General features: G+C 45.0%; 1 protein-coding gene across 1 annotated transcript in view; it reads right to left on the minus strand.

The window, feature by feature from the left end:
- LOC106806914 (gamma-aminobutyric acid receptor subunit beta-like) overlaps positions 1–20848 on the minus strand; it is a 68550-nt gene that overhangs the window by 20883 nt on the left and 26819 nt on the right. Inside the window, exon 3 of the mRNA XM_014809084.1 lies at positions 650–717. Within this exon, the coding sequence (XP_014664570.1) occupies positions 650–717 (68 nt within the window). The remainder of the gene's footprint in view (positions 1–649; positions 718–20848) is intronic.

Here is a 20848-nt window from a genome sequence, read left to right on the forward strand (position 1 = left end):
CACACACACACACACACACACACACACACACACACACACACACATCGCACACACACACTGATCACCATTCACCTCTATGAATCAATAGAACGCGCTGTGGTACGCGAACGGAAGCAGAGTGGCTGAGAGTTCTTACTGAAGCGCGCGAGCAATTCACCGTAGTGAGGGTTTACCGATAACGGGCGTATTGCATTGCTCCTTCGCTCGCGTGTATATAATCAAGCGGCCATTGTACGGTATTCATGAGGGCCGCTCTGGAAAAAGTCAACACTAAATATATATGTTAGCTCGTTCATATATACATCTTCGGCCTTCCCTCTCGCCTCGTATGCGCGACTGACTTTAACGTTTCGTCTATCTAAGGAGTATATGTCAGCTCGTTCAATATATGCATCGTCGGCCTTCCCATCCCCTCTGGTTTGCATGACCGACTTCTAAAGTGCGTCTATCTAACTTCTAAGGATAATCTTTCGCATGCTGCTTACGGTTAATCCACTATAAGAACCACTACCTCGTTGTTGTGTAGATACGTAAACACATAATATACAGAGTGGCGTATTCTCTCGCGGGGCCTGGATATCATGAGACACAGTCGGACGATCATGGGATGCCGAACAGACGGCGAACAAATCAGATGTGATGCACTTACCATTCCAACTTCCGACATGCTGCCGATATACAGTACGTGCATGCTGACGTTAACCTGCACTCCCTCGCCTGCAAAACGAAAACGAGAAAGAGATTTTAATATGAATTCGTCGGGGCGTGTTAAAACGATATTGTTGCAGCTTCGCGCTAAGAGAGAGAGACACACACGTCCTTCGAATTACTGTTAAATGCTTTCTAGGCGGGCGGTTATACTTTGCATAATGTTGACGGTTGGTTGGGAAGGCGCAGGGGAGGGGAGGAGGGGGGGGTGAAAGGTGCATTGGCGACGCGGGTAACGATCGGTCCATTCTTTTCCGCGGCGTGCGAGCTCACACGTGTACGTAGCATTGACGTCACTTATATACCGCCGCAGTGCTGGGCTGCGCAATGAAAAAGTCGAATTGTGACTGCCTAAACCATTTGACGAGGTTTCTGCTGGCAGTTTATAGATTTTTCGATGAACAAATACGCCCGTACTGTGGCTACACAACAAGGTTATGCCCTCCGTACGTGCACGTATTCGTTGTGGGCTTTCGCGGCCTCTCCTAGGCATAATTCACTGTATATTATAGACGTCTATAATAGCTGAATGCCGTAGGTGCGAAAGCAGCTGTTGGTGCACGCTACCATATCGACGTGCTGCGCTTATACAGCGTACGGCGTTCATCAACCGTGAGAGTGACTTCCACGAGTAGCTATGTTCATAAACGTCTAGCGCCTAGGAACTTATGGTGCAGATGAACATACAATACATCAATGAACATATGATTATGATGAATGCATGTCATCTATGAACGCCATGTTAATAAACGTATGGCGTAGGAATACGAACATATGAAATATGTTATCGTATGACGCACTATAGCAATTGAATTCTATTAATATGGAGTCTATGCTGGTATATGGAGGCAATGCTGTTATATAGAGTCAGTGAACGCGCGACATAGATGAACGTATAGAGCACGTGAACGTCTGACATCGATGAACGTATCAGGTGTGTGAACGTAGGACGTTCATGAACGCACGAAGATTGAACGTATGGAGTCTGTGAACGTCTGACATTGAAGACTGTTAGCTTTCCGTAGCGTAACGGTGTTGCGCCGTCACCATATGCCAGTACATTCCTCGCGGGAGCATGTATAACGGCCATTACTAGCGGTAAAAAAACGCATTTCAGTGATTTCATGACGACACGTATACGGTCAATTGCGTTACTATTCGCTTTTCTGCGGAAAATAGTCGGCAGCAGCGATGTACCTTTATTGAAAAACCAGCCATGCACGCTGCAAACGTTATTCGTGTAACCACGCAATTCGTGATAATCGAGTGTAATAATCATGTTGCCAATCAATATGACGCATTAGTTCTGTATATTATAATGTTTATAGGCTAATGCTTTTTCATGTTATACCCATACTGGACATATTATATTCCAACAAATTTAATGTAAGGTCAATGACGCGTGAATCCCTACATTGTGCTAATCATAAAATTAATTAGAGTGAGTATTAGCATACTAGACAAGCGCAAAGTGACAGATTAATTAGCTAAATGACTCATTGCAATTAAAATTCTTATAACATCAGCTCTAAAATCGCATGAAGGGGTTTTGTTGAGCCTAAACCACTTATGGCTGACCTCCCCTGCTCAATACGATTGATAGTGCAGCACGATAGCAAACAAAACTACACTTAAACACGATTAGCCATTCTGACTGGTCACCCATGCATTCTTTCTCAATATTTTCGTTAAGTGAAAATAACGCCACTAGGGAGCGTTGCATTCGGCCGCCGCGTATATTCCCCAAAGATGGCCGCTCTCCGGTGTTTCTGCTTACTACCTCACTCAAGCTACATTATTGATAATCAACGGGATTGAATTATTTACAAACTAATTACAAAGCTCGAGCGTTTTCCTACAGTCCCTAGTAAGCGTTAACCTTTCCCGGCGCGCGCAGAGTGTGTGCCAGTAAAACCTGTCTGTCCGCTGTGTATACAGTACACGGCACCGGTTGAATTCACGCGACCTGATCGGTTTGCGGCTCGGCGTTACGTACCGCATCAGCCATGCCTGTTCGCGCGCGTATATATACGCACGGTCTCGATTCTCCACACCGAAGTTCAATTCGCGGCGGCCTTTGCGTGTTCAAGATCCGATCATAGACATATTGTCAGCCCTTCGTGGCTGCTGGCCTGATCAAAAAGCCAATTTCGCACGGTAAACAGTTGATTTTTCATCGGAGCGTTGGTCCTTTAGACGATCGGAAAATTAACTCGCGCCTGTGGTCGGCAGTGATGTCAAGCGAAATTACTACCCCCACCCCCTCACTCCCACCTCCGTTTTCCGTCTAGCTTCATCGTCTTGGCAACGGATAGCTATTGATGTTGGAGTGATAAAATGCGATGTTATCCCATGCGGCGACGTCGCTCTACCCGCGCACCGACGCCCGCTAATCATATATGCAAAGGAACGTGGCGCGAGCGTCGCCGTGCAGGGTTCGTGCATGAGGAAACATTACTGGGGCGCGTGGAGGACATCTTTCCCTATTCACCCACTCACACGCGACTAAAGTCGCTGATTTGATTTTGATCCTTTATGCGTGTTTGTTGAATCTCTGTTTGCCTACTTGTAGAATGTGTTGACATAGCGCACTTTTCTCGACTATAACCTAGCCCCTAAAAAATCGCTGTTTAAAAGCTATAGCACTCGCTCACTCAATCAGCAAGGCGCATTCTATGAAATTATACGCATGGCTTGGGCTGGTTAACGGGAACATTTATCTAATGCAGAATCAGTCATCAGATTCCTCGATGGCCAAAACAGATATTGAGCGTCGTTTTAATAGCTGCATTTTCGTAATACAATTTTATATTCGGAGAATACGCGCCATTGGTCGTTCGTATGTAGAAGGCAGACACGCGTGACTTAGACAAATACACGCACACGCACACGCACATAGGGGCCCACGCAAGCCGCACCTAATGTATATATATATATATATATATATATATATATATATTATTTACTACTGATATATATATATATATACATATACACGTATAACTATTTCTCGCTTATATAAAATAGAGGTCGTGGTTCCAGCTGTTGTCGATTTAGCATTTAGCTGGAACAAAATGGCGTGCCATGTCGTCTAAGTATCTCACGTTGACCAGTCTTCTACCGTAAGACACATTTAACATATCATGTTTTCGCTTCAATGAAATGCAGTAGGAATATATTATCTAAACTACTTGATCAATAATTTTTATGCGATTAGCAAGAACTCGTTATAACAGTAGCGATATTACCTCGTTTCCGATATTAATTACCATGAAAATACATAATTCATATAATGGTATTGTAGCAAATTTATGTGTGATATCTTGTGTTTGTGAACAGTATTATTATTGACCTTATTGTACGATTACATTTTCATTTTCGTAACATATATGTTACTCAGATTTGAGTGTGTGTGTGTGTGTGTGTGTGTGTGTGTGTGTGTGTGTGTGTGTGTGTATGCTGCTGCTGCTGCTGCTACTGCTGCTGCTGCTACTACTACTACTGCTGCTGCTGCTACTGCTGCTGCTGCTACTACTACTACTGCTGCTGTTGATGCTGCTGCTGCTGCTACTGCTATTGCTGTTGTGTCTTGCTCGCACACTACTCTAACGTGACGCGTGATATTTCGGAATGTAAAAATAAAAAGCGAATTGTGAGAGAGAGAGCGAGAAAAAAAACGCGCGACATCATAGAATCACTGTATATCTCGCCCGGGGAGTCGCGGACCGGCTAGAATCGGACACGTTAGAGAGAATAAAAGTATATTCAGCCCCGCGTATATATCGCCCGGCAGGTAATAACGTTTAGAAAATGAGAATTGAAAACTCTCACCGCCGCCGCCGCTGCTGCTGCTGTTGCTAAAAGCCGCGTCATTATTTCGCGTTGAAATAGAGCATCGACCATTAGCCCAAGCTATTCAGGTATCACTCTCATTCGCTCGACTTGCACGGACGCGCTTCATATAAGCTCATCCTCAAGCGAGAGACTAAGTCGACAGTAGTGTCCGTGTCGAAGAGCTTGTCCCGCAGACGATAACAGCTTGTCGATCGTTACCATGGCGAACAATGACGCTCCGGTGTTCTGTTGTTTCGCAGACGAATGAGAAGTTACCGACATTGAAGTGCCGGGGGGAAATAACCGGAAGTATATGAAGTATGGCGGCAGGATGCAACGAAGATTAACATAGAGCTGCTTATAATTAGTCGATCGAAATGAAATTAGCACAACAAAAAACAGCTGCGGCAGAGGCAGTAGTAACAACAAATGAAAGGACGCAATAATAACATCAAGAAAAATAGTACGAACAGCAACTACAGACGTAGCAACAACAATGGGAGGAATTGAGACAACTATGAAGAGAACCGTTTTCGAATGCGACACTAACGACGACAGACAGACGGACAAGCAAACAGACAGACAGATAGACAGACAGGCAGATAGACAGACAGGCAGAGAGGCAGACCACATAATTATACAACAAAAGAGCAGTTACACTACCAACAAATGTACGCATGAAAATAAAAATAAGAGGTAGCAATACGGTAAAATAATGCATTCGTAAACACGTATTCGGAAGAAATATGTAAAGTAAGAAATAGTAAACCCATGTATGATATTCGCAACCCAATAAAATAATTTTTGAAGGTACTCATGGCGTAAATTTACATAGCAGAAGAATTTTAAGTACACTTTACCAACGTTTACTGTTACAATTCCGCCAAATAAATCATCTTTACTATTAAATTTGCCGACACATGAGTGCGTATATGTTCTATATTCTCAACAGAACTACTCACATGGACGTATGTATGGTGCAATTCTGTATTTCACGAAAACACTAAAACTAGGTTTAATCGTATGAGATAAGTTACGCTGATATTCCACGCGAATATCCTCATAAAATAGCTCCGACGGTTCAGTTTTCACATCTAAAAATATAAAAAAATGTTTCTGTAAAACGGAGTAAGCATCGCGGTATATTGGAAAGTCAGATTTATTGTAAATAGGAGCCTCACTAGTATGGGAATAGCAATAGCTAGTACGGGGATGCGATTTCCACTTTAGCATTTAATATAGATAATATTTCTGCCGCGAATATTTCCAAATAATTTCAATTATCGGCGAGGACATCCAATGAATAGATTGACGAAAGTGTGCAGAGGTATGACATTCGAAATGTTTTCGACCTTTACGAAAACGCACACACGCACACGTGCACGCAAAGAGAAAGAGATGGGAAGGGAAGGGGAGAAAGAGAGAGCGAGGTGAGTGAATGGCGGGGGCATTTATTCGCAGTGACACTGGTCGCGGGACTAAAGCTAATCAGGGGAAAGCCAGTGTGAGAGGCAACTATGGTCACACGGAAGACTGGCATGACGGAAATTTGCGCACGGAAAAAATTCGTTGAGAAACATTAGTTCACTATTCTTTCACGGAAATTACATGCAAATCATGTCCCGTCCACTGGTAACATTTTATACAATCCCATGCCATTATTAGCAAGATAGTCATGTAAACTGTAGTAGCTGATTAAACGTTAAACGATAAATAATTAGAAGCGTAAGATGAAGACGTTGGGAAGAGAGAAGGAGGCGCAGGAACGCAATAGAGAAGGATGGGGGGGGGAACGGGTTGAGAAGAATGCATAAGGCCGTGAGGGCGACCGTTTCATATCTTAATAATCCTCCTGTGTCCCATTGCCTCATCCGATTCCACTCCATTAACCCTGTTAAATGACCCACCGTTCTACCCTTCGCTCGCCTTGCTACTATATTCGCATTCTCCTAGTTATTTCTGGGGTCCCAAGAATTAACCCCCTTTCTTCGCATGGTCGATTTTCCTGGGTTACACATTTCTAAGTTACCTACTTTCTTGGGACATATTTCTCCACGCCAACCAGCAACACGCCTAGATGGGTGCCCCTGATATAGACTAACAGGATATTAGCCTTGGCGGGTAACGATCGAGAATTCCTAAAATTGTTTTACATGCTCGTGAGCGATATAGGATTGGCACGGTCTCACTATAGATATCCTCGGCAAGGCATGCCGCGACGAAACGTCGACGTTTGCTGGGCGTTTTGGTGAGAGAGGGAGGCTCAATATATGGGCTGCTTTACCCGAGTCTTACTAACACTTATATTGATATCATTTCGAAAGCTAAAATATAGGTCAAATAATAAATTATAAGACTGGGGTAAGCATAGACTGGACCTACTTCATTTTGTATATGTGCAGGCAGTGCCATCGATTGAGTAATACTATAATTACCACGGCGATAATTCAGGTTTATAATTCAGAATAATTAGCGGCGGTCTACTTGACAATGCTAGCACGAGTATATTCGGGATCCGCGGACGTGCGTTTTGATTGTTTGAAGGAGTATACTCGTGTTTCGCGCTGAACGTGCTTAAAATATACGGGGCATGCAGCGTCCTACGGAACGCGTATTCGCATCGACGTATATTGCTAGGCTACGCTTACGCGCGCTTTATTCCGCAGGAGATTTCATCTCATTAGCATATTGTAATATAACCTCGCCTCCCGGCGGGGAAGGCGCCATGGAAACGGCTTTCGATGTGAACTGGGCCGTGCTAAGATTATTATAAAGGTAGAGAATGAGCACCGAGGGTACGCGCACGCATGCAGGCGTCGGCGACGAACTGCGAAGGAAGTGAGATTAACACTGTTCGTTAATCAATGAATGTTTGTTAATCAATCAGTGTTCGTTAATCAATCAGTGTTCGTTAATCAATCAGTGTTTGTTAATCAATCAGTGTTCGTTAATCAATCAGTGTTTGTTAATCAATTAGTGTTCGTTAATCAATCAGACTGATTTCAAATCTCTCTTTGTCTACGTCTAATTGTACGTCTGAGCAGCTCGCGCGAAACTTGCTACGCCCAATAAACAGACACGCTATATATAAAAGGGGAGACAATGGAATCTCTACGTATAGGCATAAAACAAGCGAGATTACTCCGGCGGCCATTTTGGTAGTCGAAGATTTCGATATCATATATATATATATATGCTTTACCACCCTATGACTATGACGTATTTATCTACCAAGGGAATGACTATCCCTAGCATATGCAGTAGATGCTAGTTCTAGGGCTTGGAATGTGCAATAAAAAATATGCCACCACATTGCGGATACATTAAGTTGTCGGCAGCACCGCATCAGTGCAAACAAAATGAGAACACATCGTGTGGTGGTGTTACTGCAGACTTTTACAGCGAGCGTAAATCTTCTACTACAAAATGCCGCCGTCCGTCCGTAACACAAGACGAAACCTACGCAAACAAAATGGCCGCGTTCTCGAATCGCCGGATCCGAAAGTGACGTCACTCGCTGTCGCGTGAACAGCGGCGTATAACACGTCATCGAGATGCGTCGACGATCGCTTCCGATAATACAGATCAGCATCGGGCGTCGGGCGTCAGCACTGTTTTTCGTTTGCGATCTGAAACCTCCGACCCACACCAACCAAACCAAAAAAACGTGTAGCAAAACCCCGCGAGGCGCGCGCGCGTGTATACAGCGTATACACGGGGAAGAGGGGGGAAGGGGGTGGGGGAAGAAGCGAGGAAAATCGTGACAAATCCTTTCCCCCACAGGTCGCGTCTAAGAGAGGAAAGATATCCTAGCTCGGCTCCTCGCACCGTCTGGTTCTGATGTTTCAGCCTCCGTAGCGTGATACGGCGGGCACACCACCGGCGGCACACCGTGTCAGCACCGCATCTGCAACTCGTTTTGAAATTCGGTACACCGCCGATAGTAATCATGCAAGGCAGGCAGGGGAGGCATGCAGGCAAGGCAGGCAGGGGAGGCATGCAAGGCAGGCAGGGGAGGCAGGCATGCAAGGCAGGCAGGGGAGCCATGCAAGGCAGGCAGGGGAGGCAGGCAGGCAAGGCAGACAGGCGAGGCATGCAAGGCAGACAGGGGAGGCAGGCAAGGCAGGCAGGGGAGGCAGGCATGCAAGGCAGGCAGGGGAGTAAGGCAGGCATGCAAGGCAGGCAGGGGAGGCATGCAAGGCAGGCAGGGGAGGCATGCAGGCAAGGCAGGCAGGGGAGGAAGGCATGCAAGGCAGGCAGGGGAGGCAGGCAGGCAAGGCAGGCAGGGACGGCAGGCATGCAAGGCAAGCAGGGGAGACAGGCAGGCAAGACAGGCAGGGGAGGCATACAAGGCAGACAGGGGAGACAGGCATGCACGGCAGGCAGGGGAGGCAGGCAGGCAAGGCAGGGGTGGCAGGGGAGGCATGCAAGGCAGGCAGGGGAGGCAGGCAGGCAAGGCAGGCAGGGGAGCAAGGCAGGCAAGGCAGGCAGGGAAGGCAGGGAAGGCAGGCAAGGCAGGCAGGGGAGGCATGCAAGGCAGGCAGGAAAGGCAGGCAGGCAAGGCAACGCCGAGAACAGAACTGTGGTTAGCTCATCAATCGAGAAAATCCGGCCACGTCTAGAAGAACGTTGCGAAGCTGCGAAGCTTCGGCTAATTTATTGCCATCCGTTACCATGCGCGCGCGAGAGAGAGGGAGAGAGGGGCAGAAAGAGACAGGGGGCAGAGAGAGGGGGCAGGGAGAGAGAGAGAGAGAGAGAGAGCGTCATGCAGAGAAAGAGAGGGGGAAAGAGAGTAGAGGGAGAAAGAAAGAGAGACACAGAGAGAAACACGACATTCATATACAAACACAACCACACTCTTTTGTTGTCGATCGCTGAACATACAACCGTAACGAAGCACATCAGAGGTCGATCAAGCTATAGCTCGTAGCAGAGCCCTATATGAGTTTAACAGCCTCGACTTGTTAACGTGGCAAACATTTACTATTCTCAGCCAATACCAGTCCTCATGCAAGGACAGCCACCCTCCCTCGCTCTGCCGATATTTCGCACAATGGCCAGCTCTATACAAATGTAAAAAGCGCATAGAAAAAATACACAATAAAATGTCGACCGTTAATTAACGTACGAGCGATATCTAATGACCTACAGTATGGTACAGTGCAGCTGTTACAAATTAATTTACGAAAAGCCAATCGACTCGACGATTCGCAGCGGGCGCATGCGCAGTAACGGACGCAAAATGCGCTTTTCATTGCGGTCTACGCAAGATTTATTTAGCAACAGAAACGGCCGGCTATATTATTTTAATTTATTCTTGTCAAAACATCGCGCAGCCGTTTGATGTGTCAACGTTGAATTTCTCCGCGTGCTCTCGCCCGACAATTGAGAGCACATTTCGCTATTTCATTTCTATCCGAAACCATATACGCTACTCTATGGTTTACTCTAAACGATCGCAAACTCCCGCACGCACGCACGCACGCACGCACGCACGCACGCACGCACGCACGCACGCACGCACGCACGCGCGCGCGCACTAACGAACGCACAGATTAATCACAAATTTTATCTCCGGCGAACATGAACGGTTGCGCAAGCTTTCTATCATCTCAGACATATAACTGACGGCGCGTGGGCTGCTGGCATGTGCACGCAGTTCCTGCCTGAAACGAACGACAAATGGCATCATGCCCACATGCGCGACTCTGGCTGCATACATGGCCACGTCTGCCATACAGGGTGTACTGCGCCTGCATGCACCAATCTGTCTACAGACATTACACTGTCTGCATATATCTCTCTACCCGCATGTACCTCGCTACCTGCACGGATGACCCTGTATGCATGCTTCACCCTGCCTGCATACATCGCACTATACCTGACTGAGGTGTTCTTCCTGCGTTATATCCACCCTGCCTGCATGCACCACTCTTCCTACATACATATATAACACTGCCGGCATACATCTCTCTACCCGCATGTTGCTGCTCCCTACCCGCATGCTGCCCCTCCCTACCTGCATGATGACCCCGTGATTGTGGTTTTCTGCCTGCGTTAATCACCCCACCTGCCAGCACCATCAGGCCTGCATACCAATCTGCCAGGCAGATCTCACCTTGCTTCACCTGCATGCATCATCCTGCTAGAATACACTATTCTACCCGCATGTACCTACATGAATGCACTTGCCCGCATGCACATACTTCAGTCCCTACACACACCTCATTGCCTGCGCATACATCCCTGCCTGCATGCACGACCGACCCGGCCTGAATACATCGCCCTAACTGGATACACATCCCTGCCTGCATGCATACACCAATATCTGTCTGCATGTACGACCCTGCCTGCATACACATCCATGCCTGCATACACATATACCTGGCTGCACACACATATACCTGCCTGCATGTACGACCCTGCCTGCATACACCTATACCTGCCTGCATGTACGACCCTGCCTGCATACACCTATACCTGCCTGCATGTACGACCCTGCCTGCAATCCCTAACTGTCGATTAGCCAGCCTGCCTGTGCCATGGCCCCCATGTATGCTCCCATTAAGCTGCAGAAAGACACGTATAAAAAAAAAATTCCATTGTAAAAATCAGATTGCTTGCCAATTCATTATCGAGCTTGTAAGCTATCTACCATGTACGCGCGTGAGCTGGGTGCGACGCGTTACCCACGAACCCACGGTTCAGAACCATGCACGTTACGCGCGTACATCCGCGCTTAGAATTCAACATACATCGAGTATAATATCGTCGTTTTACGATGTTATAGATCGGTGCTAAAAATCGCGAGTGTCGCTCGCATAATTATTGCGATCACCACCTGCGCACGAAACCTGATTATTCGTCTGCCTTTGCGTAATTTTACAGATTCTCGAGCCGAGCGTGTTGATTCGATGAGCTAGAGTCGCTGGCAATGGCATGCGGGAGGGTTAAATTGACTACGTCACGAATTTTCTATGGTAAAAGTTGTAAAAAAAATTGTTGTTATTTTTTTACATTAAAAGTAAGAACTAACGGGACTAAACGTATCCTCAAATTCTTACCTGATAAGATTGTTTCTCAACTAGTTAAAAATCCAAAAAACCTGGACGATTTATCAAATTTGTGTTTCTGACATTAATTGCTTGCTATGGGCTATGTATGAGTCACGAGTGTATGTTCACATCGAACAACATAGTAAAATATAAAGTAATAATGCAGCAATTTAACCATAGAAAGTGAACAGAATTACTTATATTTTGTTTTATTTTTACTATTTACGGTGACGTAATCACTTTAAACGGGATAGTCAATACGGGATACGGGATAGATATACGATAGATATACGGGATAGATATACAAGATAGATATACGAAAGCAACGCGTGGGCACCTTAGGACAGCACGGGTAAGCAACACGCAACACGCACACGTACACGCACACGCACACGCATACGCATATGCGCATTCACTCGCACGCGTATACGTGCACAAGCATACGTACAATTAAGCAACATCAAGTTATTGAATACTATCATAGCAAGCAGTATGTAGCCCATGCAGTGAAGCGAATGATAAAATTAAATCTTTACCCCAACACTATGAAAGGCTTGGCTTTTCAGCTACAATATAGAATTCAAGTGTTTCCGGACGATAGGTAGGTAAATTATTAGTTATATGGATAGAATGAATAACGAAAATATCGATGTTGCTAGAGACTAAAAAGATGACAAACTAGAAGTAGAAATTCAGACAGAACTCAGAGGAGTGGTTACCAGCTCGGCTAACCCACAACCTAATCCGTATATCTGAATGTGAATTCTGCGAAAGTTCCACAGACTATGTATTTCGTATAGTCCCCGCGCGGCAACCAAACGATAAATGCGCAATTGTGTAACAACGGGGAACCATGAAAACGAGCGTTTCCAACGATGCGTAAGCTGTAAACAATATCGTAACAATCTAATAATTCCCAAGTGCGTAGCTGTTAAATTTATTATCGGACTCCACGACGAAATCGCGTCACATGCTCCCACCACATCTAATCCAATCACAAACGCAATTGTCACAGGACGGTAAAACGCCGTCCGGGAGACTTCTCCGGAGCAAAGGTATCGTATAATGTCTATATGATCGTAGAGATTGGATTAATACTACGGCGGTTATTCGACGTTTTCGTGATGAAATCTATGACGATGGGTGCTGGGGCAGACTCTCTGTCGACATTCTAAGTGTAAAATCGTCGTGTTTTAAGCAATCTCAGGCGAAGACAAATAACTTCGCCTCTCACCATGACGCGCTTTGGTAGTTAGCGTCTGGTTCCGAAAAAACCTTAAATATTCGGAAAAAAAATGGCGCGCGAAGCACATTAAAATTTATTCAGCCGAAATTTGCATTTCGCAATACCTTAGCTTTAATTAATGCGATGCATGTAGCTTTAGTTACAAAGGCTTCTTCGTGGCGAATTCGTGACAGCATCTAGGCCTACTGATTTGTGTTTGAACAGCTTGAGTTGCGGAAGCATGCGTTGCTTTAATTTTGAAACGCGCTGCTTATCTCTCAGCATCAACTGAACACATATTGCGTTAATTCAATTAATATTTTAACAAATATTTAGTCATTCGTGGGATGCGTGAATTTCAATTGGAGCTCCATATTCGATTTTAGACTAGAGTGAAGGGAATTGGAAGCCCTGTAGCGTGCTTCCACTTTCATGAATTATTCTGGTCATACATTTGCACACAGATGGCAAAATAGCGTATAAAAATCACGTTCGATCGATTAAAGCGAAAATATTATTTTTTTTTAAATTAATACAATATTTCTGAAATAATATATTTATCAGTTAGCGAAGCTGGAATATCTGGTTTTATCGGGACGCGTTGATATAGTTCGATCTTTTGTAATTACCATTTCATCAATCTAGCTCCATGGAGACTGCGATCAATAGTGCGTTCTCTTTCACACAAAGCCCTCACTTACCTATGGTAATTCGTATTAATGGATTTAGAGATTTAGGCGAGATTAGAAGACCCCTGCTAAGCGTCCATGAGACGTGGCGGCAAGGCTAGAATAAAGATGAGAAATCGGCACAGTGGGGGAATGAAAGTATAGTCGCTTTTTTAATTTATTAATTGACAAACGAGCACACGCACGCACGTACGCGCACAAACACACACTCTCCCCCCCCCTCTCTCTCTCTCTCTCTCTCTCTCTCTCTCTCTCTCTCTCTTTCTCTCTCTCTCTCTCTCTCTCTCTCTTTCTTTCTATTTCTCTGTCTTCTCCCTCATGCTTCCATTCTCTACCTTTTTTTATTTCTCTGTCTTGTTTTTTTTGAGAGATAATAGATTAAATAATGAATCATGACGAATCCCGGATAAAATTGAAGGAAATAGCAGAAACAAGATGGAAGAATGAACGCCTATATTAGTTGCTATAAACATAGAAAATCATTCGAGTAAATATTAAATAAAGAATGTGGGTTTATCTCTGATAAAATGTCAGGAAATCCATAAAATGAAAACAAGAAGAAATGCACGCCTGTATCGGTTACCAAATATACACAACCACTCACACACACACACACACACGCAAACGCACACGCACACGCACACAATATATATATGCGCGACATTAACGAAGAAATGTTTAAGGACGAAACGTTTTAACATACAATGACAATTGCAATGGCAACAACGACAACGACAGTTGCAATGGAAACTCGGACATTGATGGCACGTTTCACAACGTTGAAATAACCCCAAGGAGTGTAATCTGCATGAACATTGTAAATATTTTATCACAACCTACGCCTGCCGAGTAGAAAAAACATTAACTAAAACAGAAAACTTGTACTCGAGTTAATCGTGATTAATGAGCCTACAGACGTTATTAGAACAATTTATCAGCCAGACCATTTACGCTGTAAAATGTCAATATTCCGTCGACTTTCCCTTTGCTCGCCTCGAGAAAACCTGTCGCTGCATGCATGCCCGTAACCAGCCAGTTCTTTTGCTGTATTATATCGTCTTAACGTATTCCTTCCACGTAATATAGCTTTCATGAACATTCTCGAAAAATACTCCGAAGATGATGATGCATGACTAGACAAGCGTGGAACCACTCGTGTTCATATACGAAAATATTATATCAGAAAAGATAACGTATAAAATACACGCAAACGCGTGCAACGCCGAACGTGTTTTCGTTTCTCGTAGCATCTGATTTTTTTTTTAAATGGCTGAAAATCTGTGATTTTTTTAGTGCGTTAATTCCTCCAAGGTTTTATCCGTAATATCGGATCGCAGTAATGGGATTTATTCCTGGGATATTACAGAAGAAATGCTATATATATATTTACATATTTCCTGAGATGCGATCTTGGCTATGCGGTGCATGGGTCGTCTATACAAAGCTATCAGGAAACGCGATCGCAGGAAATCTCCCTCCAGAGGCGAAACCTCATCGTATAAATCTATCCAGCTGAAGCAAGCATTTTGACCATAATAAACTTAATCTTGCAGAATGATCTGCGAATTCTTCCACAATGCGAGCAGTCTTGGGCAAAAGCTCACCATCTGAACACAAATGCGACCAGTCGACCATGACGGTAAAATTCGATTGAAATAATCAGCAACACATTACAGCCACTGAAATATGAATAAACTAATTTATAACAGATCGAGTAATAATGTGCGAGAATCAATTTGAATTCAATAATGTACAACACATTATGGGCATTGAAACCCAAATAAATACATTATAGCAGGAGTAGATAATAGGGAATCCCTATTATCTACTCCTGATTATAGATAGATAAGCATTAAATCGGATGCGTCTTTATAATGCAGGAGAAAGTGCTTCACTACTAGGTAGCATCTGTAAAAATATCGCGCATAATAGGCTCATATAATATCTATTAGTACATGATATATAAGCTGTACAGTACTACTCGAGTCAAAGCTAGGCTACTGAAATATTCATTGCCGCACACGCACACCCACGCGCGCACGCACGCACGTACACACACACACACGCACGCATCACAACACACACACACACATCACGCGCGACTACACACACACAAACACATGCTCAGTCAAACAAACACACAACACACACACGCACACTCGCAGACTGGCACACGCACACACGACACAGACACACACACCCACACACAGCACACACATATACACACACACCACACGCACACAACAGCACATGCACGCACGGCCGCGAACGCACACACCGCACTACACACATCCCAACACTCGCGCGGCGCGCGACACTACACGCACACATACACACACATATATTATCAGGAGGTATAATAAGAAATTTGACATTTAATACATAATGAAATTTGTCATTAGTTACCCTTGATAGTATATATCATGAGATATATATATATATATAACACCGCCCCCTACGCGAGTCATTATTCTACATTATTTGTGAGTACTACGGACAGAAGGGTCCCCGATGCGAATAACGAAAATCGCATTAGCAAACTCTAGTGAGACGTAGTGTGGCACGAACCTACATTGCACACCCGTACAGAAACACTCAAATTGCAATGACCCATGGTGATCGGAGGCCGCCGATTCATGAGGGCTGACAGCGACAAATTGCACGACAAGACCAATCTCAACGTTTCGTAAGACGTCCACAAAGGTCACGCCATTTACTTACTTGCGTGCATAAATGCAAATTATGGCACTAAATATGTCCCGAATTTATGACAGCAAAACACAATTCAAAGAATGCATTTTCTAGAGGCTATGATTATATACTTATATATATATATATATATGTATAATATATATAGTGTGTTTAAAAAGTGATCGACATGCTCGCTACCGCTGGGGTCGTTCTGGCTAGGGATGCCCTCACGTTTTGAATTCCATGTTGCAGGGTTACTGTGATAGTCTTCTCTCCATAGCGGTATTGTCGACCCGTAAGGTTGAGTCCGTATGGTTGGATGGTGTTTTAGAATTGTTCGATTCCAATAGGCTTCTCTTTTCTTTCTGTTGCGGATCGAGTGCGTGCATGTTTCGGGTGGTCGGCGAGAAAATTTTCAAGGCCCCTGCCTGAAAAATCGGCTGCGGTGTGGTTGTCGGGTGTAATAATGAGCATGACGGGTGCTGCTCATGTCTCGTTTGTGAGATTTGTGAGTCTCGTACCTTTGAGCTTGTCCTTCAGGTTTCGCAGTTTGCGGAACAAAGGCTCAGCTTTTCTGTGGGTAACTCGCCAACGCTTGTGCGTTTTTTGTTGATATTGATCTGGATTGGAGATGTTGCAGTCCTATCAACTTATAGGGGTGTCATTAGGGGTGTATCCTATAACTCTTAGCGCGGCTGCAGACGGCGAGGTCTTCTGTAGTTCTTTTTCTCTCTTGTCGTGTTGCGGCGGCGAAGAGGTAGGAATATTATTACTCGCTGTCTCCGCCGTTGGTTTTGGGGGAGGGTAATCTAAATCCATAAGTGTGTGATAAGGGTGGTGCGTGTACACCGGATGCCATGGGATGCTGGCGCGTCCTGGTCTGGTAATTTAAGGACATTATGAAGAAGAGGCCTGGACAGCCCTACGGGACACAAGCTGCGACATGTGCTACCCACGGGGATTTAGCTGGTTTGGTTTGTTGGGCCATTATGAATTGTTTATAAAAACAAAAAAAATTCTTGTAAAAAAAGTTTTGGTTAAGAAAATTGCTAGCAGCTAAGTTAGGCAATGAAGGCTTTCTTCATAGCATGTCCTATTGTATATATTATATATATATATATGTATATATATATATATATGTATATAAATTAATCCAATTATTGCAGCTATAGGTAAACAATTGCGATAATGTTGTATGTTTTGTATTCGTAGGGATCGCTTCCAAATTCTTATGTCACATAAGCGCGAAAGCCAGCACTGCATCGCTCACCGCCTCACAGATTGTCTCACCTACGCGACACTTACACCTCGACAACACACGTACAGAAATGGCATAGAGTGGCGAGCAGTGAACGATCCAACCGAAGAGCCGAAGAGCTGCTCAAGTACGTCAGCAAGGCATTCCGGGCTTATCATATGGGATCACATAGTTAATTCTCTTACCTCTAATAGTATGTGTGCTATGGGAAAAATATCTGGTGGGATAACTATATGCCGGATAAAATGTCAGTAAAGCGTAGAAAAATGAAAGGAAATCCCTTCAGCTGTTGCATAGCAGGTGATAGCCTTCTATTTCTCTCCCGCCCCCCCTCTCCCTCTCTCTCCTCTCCTCCCTTTTTCTTTCTCCTCTCTCTCATCCTCCATCTCTCTCTTTTTCGCTCTCACTCTCTCTCTCGCTCTTTTTTTTCTCTCCTCTCATCTTCTCTCTTCTCATACGTTCTTTCTTTATTTCTCCCTCTACTGCTCTCTGTCTCTCTCTCTAATCAATCTCTATCTCCTCTATCTATTCTCCGCTTCTCTTCTTCTCTCTCATCTCTCCTCTCTCTGTCTTTGCTTCTATTCTCCTGTCTTCTCCCTCATGCTCCATCTTCTACTTTTGAATTTCCTGTCTTGTTTTTTTGAGAAATAAAAGATAAATTAATGAAATCATGACGAATCGCGGATAAAAATTAAAGAAATAGCAAGAAACAAGATGGAAGAAGAAACGCCTAATATTATTGCTATAACATAGAAAATCATCGAGTAAAATAATAAATAAAATGTTGGTTATCTCTGAAAAATGTCAGAATCCTATAAAATGAAAACAGAAAATGCACGCCTGTATCGTTACCAAATATACACAACCACTCACACACACACACACCACGCTAAACGCCAACGCACACGCACACGCACGCGCACACGCACGACCACACCACACGCAGCACGCACACGCAACGACGCACACGCAGCACGCACACGCACTGACGCACGACGCACACGCACTGAACGCAGCACGCACACACACGGCCCGCACGCACATACGCAGATACGGCACGACACACACACACACACGACACACGAACAGCACAACACACACACATCCGACACACACCACACACACACACACCACAACACATGTAATATATACTATATATATATATATATATATATATATAGAATATGCATGTACGTCGTTTGGCAAAAAAATGCATTCCACATCGTATCGCACTAAAAAAACGTAAGCCGTTACTGGAATATTCCAATTAGCACCTGTCAAGCGGGATAATTAACATTGCACATGACTAGATTGATTCTGCTTCCTGAAATAGAACACGGATGGAGTTTCTTTTCTTGGCCAGGGATGCGTCTCACGGCCACGACAGATGCACAACAGCGCGCGATGGCACAGCACCACCGACACACACACACAGCACAACACACTCACATAACACACACACCACACAGCACACACACACACACATATCACACACACACACATACACACACACACCACCAAGGCACACAACACACACACACACACCACACACACATACACACACACACACAGCACACGCACACGACACAAACCGCCCCGCCCCCGCCACTACACACCACACACACACACATCACACACACATACGACACACACACACACACACACACACACACACATACAACATACACATACCCCCCGCCCGCCCCACACACAATACCACACATAGACACACCAAACACACGGCGACCACAAACAAGTCGCGCGCGCGAGCGCGACCGCACTGACGCGACGCGCACCGCACGCAACGAACACCACAACGGACACGCACACCACGACGCACAGCACACGCACACGCACAACGAACACCACACATACACATACACAACACATGCACACACACGCGCGCGGAGCGTGGATTACAGGGCAACTCCTGGAAAAAATCTCGTTAGGAACGGTTTAGTTATTTTAGTTGTGCGCAGAACGAAACGCGATCCGGGCTCTCATTAACAGCTTCTAACACTATGGCGTATTACCGTTAGGTCTGGTATCCAACAGTCACGGCAACACCGTAAGGAGTATAAAGCAATCATACAACTATCCCCATGACTCTTGGTATATTATATTTATATATATTTGAAATATATATATATATATATAATATAAATGCGCGAGTAGTGTGTGTGTGTGTGTGTGTGTGAGTGTGTGTGTGATGTGTGTGTGTGTGTGTGTGTGTGTGTGTGTGTGTGTAATGTGTGTTGTGTGAGAAGCGAGAGAGAGATAGTGGTAGTGTGTGTGTGTCTGCTTGTTTGTTTGAGAGAGAGTGTGTGTGAGCGTGTGTATGTGTGCGCGTGTGTATGTGTGTGTGTGTGTGTGTGTGTGTGTGTGTGTGTGTGTGTTGTGCGTGTGAGTGGTGTGTGTGTGTGTGTGTGATGTGTGTGTGGTGTGTGTGTGTGTGTGTGTGTGTGTGTGTGTGTGAGTGTGTGTGCGTGTACATGTACGTAAAGTGTGTGCGCGCATGTGCCGCACGTGTGTACGTGTCTGTAGTGGTGAGTGCATGTGTGTGATTCAGCGTTGGTAGATATAATCCATATAATCAAGATAGATATAATCGCGAGCGCATGATTAACAAGATGCTAATCACGCGTACTCCGATATAATTATAAATTGTTATCGTAATTATCACTTAGTTAGCATTCTTCCGGCCGTTCGTCGTCTCTGAGTTATCACACAGTTCCGACAATTATCGTGAAAACCTGCTTACGCAAAGCGGAGACGCAGAGCGGAAAGATAGAGAGAGAAAGAGAGAGAGAGAGAGCGAAGAGCGAGAGAGAGAGCGCGAAGAGAGAGAGAGAGCGCGAAGAGAAAGAGAGAGAGAGAGCGAAGAGGAGAGAAGAGGAGAGAGAGGATAAGAGAAAGAAAGAAGCAGAGAGAGAGAGAGATAGAGAGACGAGAGAGAGAGAGAGAGAGAGAGAGAGAGAGAGAGAGAGAGGGAGTGCGGAGAGAGAGCGCGGAGAGAGAGAGCGCGGAGAGAGAGAGAAAGAGAGAGATCGCGGAGAGAGAGAGAGCGAAAGAGAGAGAGAGGCGCGCAGGGTGAGAGCGGAGAGAAAGAGAAAGAGCGGAGATAGAGAAAGAGAAGAGAGAGAGAGAGAGAGAGAGGAGAGAGAGAGCGGAGATAGAGGAGAGAGAGAGAGTGAGAGATCGCGAAGAGAGAGAGACGCAAGAGCGAGAGGAGAGAGAGAGAAAAAGGAGAGAACGGCGGAGAGGAGATACGCGTGCAGAGAGAGAGAGACGCGAGAGAGGGAGAGGGGGGGGGGTAGAGGCGGCATTTAATGTGTTGCTCATGGGCAATTATCGGTCTTGAACAGATGATTGCCTCTCGAGCACGAGT

Source organism: Priapulus caudatus, unplaced genomic scaffold (genome assembly GCF_000485595.1).
Source record: "Priapulus caudatus unplaced genomic scaffold, Priapulus_caudatus-5.0.1 Scaffold10, whole genome shotgun sequence".
In the NCBI taxonomy this organism is placed as follows: Eukaryota; Metazoa; Priapulida; class Priapulimorpha; order Priapulimorphida; family Priapulidae; genus Priapulus; species Priapulus caudatus.